We start from the raw sequence: 5,514 nt of genomic DNA, 5'->3' as shown, positions 1-5,514 counted from the left end.
CTCTCACCCACCCTCACCCTCACCCTCCCCTTTCCCTCACTCTCTCTTTCCCTCCCCTCTCCCCTTCTCTCTCTCTCCTCCCGTCTCCCCTCTATCTCTCTCTCTCTCTCCCTCCATCCCTACGCTCTCCCTCCCCTCTCCCCTCTCTCTCTCCCACCCTCACCCTCCCCTCTCCCTCCCTCTCTCTTTCCCTCCCCTCTCCCCTTCTCTCTCTCTCCTCCCGTCTCCCCTCTATCTCTCTCTCTCCCTCCATCCCTACTCTCTCCCTCCCCTCGTCCGCCCCTCTCTCTCCCAGGTTGGCTAAGTCTACCCTAACCCTGATCCCTCTACTAGGGATACACTTGGTGGTGTTTGTCTTCGTGACGGATGAGTCCACCAAGGCCACCATCACCCTGCGTCTCACCAAACTCTTCATCGACCTCTTCTTCACCTCCTTCCAGGTCAGACACACACACACACACACACACACACACACACACACACACACACACACACACACACACACACACACTTGGAATCATGGGGTTGCTTCTCAGCCAAGGGAGTGGGCTCACTGACAATTTTGCCAAAGAACACGGCCATGAATAAAGAATGGTACCAACACATCCTCCGAGAGCAACTTCTCCCAACCATCCATGAACAGTTTGGTGACGAACAATGCCTTTTCCAGCATGATGGAGCACTTTGCCATAAGACAAAAGTGGTAACTAAGTGGCTCGGGGAACAAAACATTGATATTGACAGCATGCCAGGGTGGATTGCAGAGGTCTTGAAAAAGAAGGGTCAACACTGCAAATATTGACTCTTTGCATCAAATTCATGTAATTGTCAATAAAAGCCTTTGACACTTATGAAATGTTCATAATTATACTTCAGTTTTCCATAGTAACATCTGACAAAAATATCTAAAGACACTGAAGCAGCAAACTTTGTGGAAATTAATATTTGTGTCATTTTCAAAACTTTTGGCCACGACTGTGCAGCCCGAGACACAGAACACAGCTTTCCCTCCTCTGTTACACTGTGAAGGTAAACGTATTTGTGTGACGTTGACATACAGAGCCTGTCTGAAAGTAAGAAGGAGTCTGTTTTCTCTGGAGCCGTACTCAAGTCTCAGTCAGAGATCACACAGTAGAAGCCCGTGTGCAGTATGGAGTTGTGACAGTGACACTAACACCCCTCTACATCTGAGAGAAACAGAGAGAGAGAGAGACTCAGTGAGATAGACTGAGGGAGAGAGAGAGACACACAAACATTGAGAAACACAGAGAGAAAATGAACAGTGACTCTAACAGTCCTGTACATCTGAGAAAAACACAGAGAAAGAGAGAGAGAGTGAGAGTGAGACTGTAGGGATGGTGGCAGGTTTCCTCCAGACGTGACGCTTGGCATTCAGGCCAAAGAGTTTTATCTTGATTTCATCAGACCAGAGAATCCTTTAGGTGCCTTTGGGCAAACTTGAAGCGGGCTGTCATGTGCCTTTCACTGAGGAGTGGCTTCAGTCTGGCCACTCTAACATAAAGGCCTGATTGGTCATGCTGCAAAGATGGTTTTCCTTCTAGAAGGTTCTCCCATCACCATAGAGGAACTCTGAAGATCTGTCAAAGTGACCATCGGGTTCTTGGTCACCTCCCTGACCAAGGCCCTTCTCCCCCGATTGCTCAGTTTGGATGGGCGTCCAGCTCTAGGAAGAGTCTTGGTGGTTCAAAACTTCTTCCATTGAAGAATGACGGAGGCCACTGTGTTCTTGGGGACCTTCAATGCTGCAGACATTTTCTTGGTACCCTTCCCCAGATCTGTGCCTCGACACAATCCTGTCTTGGAGCTCCACGGACAATTCCTTTGACCTCATGGCTTGGTTTTTGCTCTGACATGCACTGTCAACTGTGGGACCTTATATAGACAGGTGTGTGCCTTTCCAAATCATATCAAATCAATTTAATTTACCACAGGTGGACTCCAATCAAGTTGTAGAAACATCTCAAGGAGGATCAATGGAAACAGGATGCACCTGAGCTCAATTTCTAGTCTCATAGCGAAAGGGTCTGAATACTTACGTAAATGTCATATTTCAGTTTCTTATTTTTTTTATTTGGAAACATTTCTAAAAACTGTTTTTGCTTTGTCATTATGGGGTATTGTGATGTCATTATGGGGTATTGTGATGTCATTATGGGGTATTGTGATGTCATTATGGGGTATTGTGTGTAGATTGATGAGGATGTTTTAAAATTGATTTAATACATTTTAGAATAAGGCTGTAATGTAACAAAATGTTACGTTACAAAAAATGGTTGTGTGTGTTGACTCAGATCTTGGTGTTTCTACAGGGTCTTCTGGTAGCTATCTTATACTGCTTTGTCAACAAAGAGGTAAGACCTCTTCTCCTCCTCTTCTTCTAAACTTGGTCTCACATTTACCTGAACAACTCTCAATTTAACGTGAACATCACACATAAAATCACTCTCTCTCTCTCTCTCTCTCTCTTTATCTCTCTCTCTCTCTCTCTCTCTCTTTATCTCTCTCCCTCTCTCTTCTTCTTTATCTCTCTCTCTCTCTTTTCACCATGTCTCTGTCTGTCTGTATTTCACTCTCTCTCTCTCTCTCTCTCTCTCTCTCTCTCTCTCTCTCTCTCTCTCTCTCTCTCTCTCTCTCTCTCTCTCTCTCTCTCTCTCTCTCTCTCTCTCTCTCTCTCTCTCTATCTCTCTCTCTCTCTCTTTATCTCTCTCCCTCTCTCTTCTTCTTTATCTCTCTCTCTCTCTTTTCACCATGTCTCTGTCTGTCTGTATTTCTCTCTCTCTCTGTCTCCCCTCCTCCACACCCTTTTTCTCTCTCCCTCTCCCCCTCTCCCCCCAAGGTCCAGTCAGAGATCCTGAAGAAGTGGAAGCGTTGGAAGCTGGGTCGTAACATCGAGGAGGAGTACCGCCACACCTATAGCCAGACGCCCCACCTCAACACTAAGAGCAGCAGCCTGCTGGGTCACGAGCACGCTCACGGGGGTCACGACCCCTCGCACCCCTCCTCAATGCTCCTCCACCCCCACCTCCCCGACATCACCACCTCCTCCCCTGCTCCCCCTGGCCAGGGCCCAGGCTGCTCCCCAGAGGAGAAGCACCTCCTGGTGGTGAGCTGTCAGAATGGCATGGGGCGGAGCAGGAAGAACACAGGGTCGAACATGCAGTTTCCCTCCCTACCACGTGAGGGCACCATCAGCTGTAGTCACACACTGATAGAGGATCATATGGATGAAATCTGCTTGACGGACAGGGTGTCAGAGTGTTACGAGGCTCCTAGAGGAAATGCAGAGAGCCACCTCTGAGACTGGAGAGGATGGGGAAGATTAATAACGTAACACCCTGGTAACTACAGCAGAGACTGGAGAGGACGGGGAAGATTAATGACGTAACACCCTGGTAACTACAGCAGAGACTGGAGAGGACGGGGAAGATTAATGACGTAACACCCTGGTAACTACAGCAGAGACTGGAGAGGACGGGGAAGATTAATGACGTAACACCCTGGTAACTACAGCAGAGACTGGAGAGGACGGGGAAGATTAATGACGTAACACCCTGGTAACTACAGCAGAGACTGGAGAGGACGGGGAAGATTAATGACGTAACACCCTGGTAACTACAGCAGAGACTGGAGAGGACGGGGAAGATTAATGACGTAACACCCTGGTAACACTCTGGAGCTGGGCAGTGTGTTTCAGGAGAGGTGTGTTTCTCAATGGCCGTCACCCTGGACCTATGTTAATGAGCGAGATGGCCTTGACAGACCCAGGACAAGTGTGTGTCTCAATGTTCGTATCGTCACCCTGAAACAGTGTTAGTGGTAGAGAGAGACACCTACTCGACCCTCTCCAATCCACAGCCAAATGAGAGAAACATAGAACAAGCTAGACCTACCATGTTGGACCCCACTGACCCAGACCAGCCCTCCCATGTTGGACCCCTCTGACCCAGACCAGCCCTCCCATGTTGGACCCCTCTGACCCAGACCAGCCCTCCCATGTTGGACCCCTCTGACCCAGACCAGCCCTCCCATGTTGGACCCCACTGACCCAGACCAGCCCTCCCATGTTGGACCCCTCTGACCCAGACAAGACCTCCCATGTTGGACCCCTTTGACCCAGACCTCCCATGTTGGACCCCTCTGACCCAGACCTCCCATGTTGGACCCCTCTGACCCAGACCAGCCCTCCCATGTTGGACCCCTCTGACCCAGACCAGCCCTCCCATGTTGGACCCCTCTGACCCAGACCAGCCCTCCCATGTTGGACCCCACTGACCCAGACCAGTCCTCCCATGTTGGACCCCTCTGACCCAGACAAGACCTCCCATGTTGGACCCCTTTGACCCAGACCTCCCATATTGGACCCCTCTGACCCAGACCTCCCATGTTGGACCCCTCTGACCCAGACCAGCCCTCCCATGTTGGACCCCTCTGACCCAGACCAGCCCTCCCATGTTGGACCCCTCTGACCCAGACCAGCCCTCCCATGTTGGACCCCACTGACCCAGACCAGCCCTCCCATGTTGGACCCCTCTGACCCAGACAAGACCTCCCATGTTGGACCCCTCTGACCCAGACCAGACCTCCCATGTTGGACCCCTCTGACCCAGACCAGCCCTCCCATGTTGGACCCCTTTGACCCAGACCTCCCATGTTGGACCCCTCTGACCCAGACCTCCCATGTTGGACCCCTCTGACCCAGACCTCCCATGTTGGACCCCTCTGACCCAGACCTCCCATGTTGGACCCCTCTGACCCAGACCAGACCTCCCTCTGACGTCCTATGACAGTGGATGTCCAGCGAGTCATATGGATTGATATGTGTTTTCTCTTCAACAGACAGTCAAACAGACAGCATTGACTCACTGCTGCAGGACTCACTGCTGCAGGACTCACTGTTGCAGGACTCACTGCTGCAGGACTCACTGCTGCAGGACTCACTGCTGCAGGACTTACTGCTGCAGGACTCACTGCTGCAGGACTCACTGTTGCAGGACACACTGTTGCAGGACTCACTGTTGCTGCAGGACTCACTGCTGCAGGACTCACTGTTGCAGGACTTACTGCTGCAGGACTCACTGCTGCAGGACTCACTGTTGCAGGACTCACTGTTGCTGCAGGACTCACTGCTGCAGGACTCACTGCTGCAGGACTCACTGTTGCAGGTCTCATTGTTGCAGGACTCACTGTTGCAGGACTCACTGCTGCAGGTCTCACTGTTGCAGGACTCACTGCTGCAGGACCCACTGTTGCAGGTCTCACTGCTGCTGCAGGACTCACTACTGCAGGACTCACAGTTGCAGGACTCACTACTGCAGGACTCACTGTTGCAGGACCCACTGCTGCAGGTCTCACTGTTGCAGGACTCACTGCTGCAGGACTCACTGTTGCAGGACTCACTGTTGCAGGACTCACTGTTGCAGGACTCACTACTGCAGGACTCACAGTTGCAGGACTCACTGTTGCAGGACTCACTGTTGCAGGACTCACTGTTGC

The 5,514-nt window shown here is 51.2% G+C and overlaps 1 protein-coding gene across 4 annotated transcripts in view; it reads left to right on the top strand.

Moving 5' to 3' along the window:
• Positions 1-4,016, top strand: part of LOC110514497 (glucagon receptor) — a 140,339-nt gene extending 136,323 nt beyond the window's left edge. For all 4 annotated transcript variants that reach the window (XM_036939463.1, XM_036939467.1, XM_036939466.1 and 1 more), the window contains 3 exons: positions 296-440; positions 2,331-2,372; positions 2,858-4,016. In XM_036939463.1, the coding sequence (XP_036795358.1) occupies positions 296-440; positions 2,331-2,372; positions 2,858-3,319 (649 nt within the window). In that variant the 3' untranslated portion in view covers positions 3,320-4,016. The remainder of the gene's footprint in view (positions 1-295; positions 441-2,330; positions 2,373-2,857) is intronic.
• The last annotated feature ends 1,498 nt before the right edge of the window (positions 4,017-5,514 follow it).

The sequence above is a fragment of the Oncorhynchus mykiss genome, chromosome 12 (genome assembly GCF_013265735.2).
Source record: "Oncorhynchus mykiss isolate Arlee chromosome 12, USDA_OmykA_1.1, whole genome shotgun sequence".
NCBI classification, from domain to species: Eukaryota; Metazoa; Chordata; class Actinopteri; order Salmoniformes; family Salmonidae; genus Oncorhynchus; species Oncorhynchus mykiss.
This window is presented reverse-complemented; position numbering and strand designations above follow the sequence as displayed.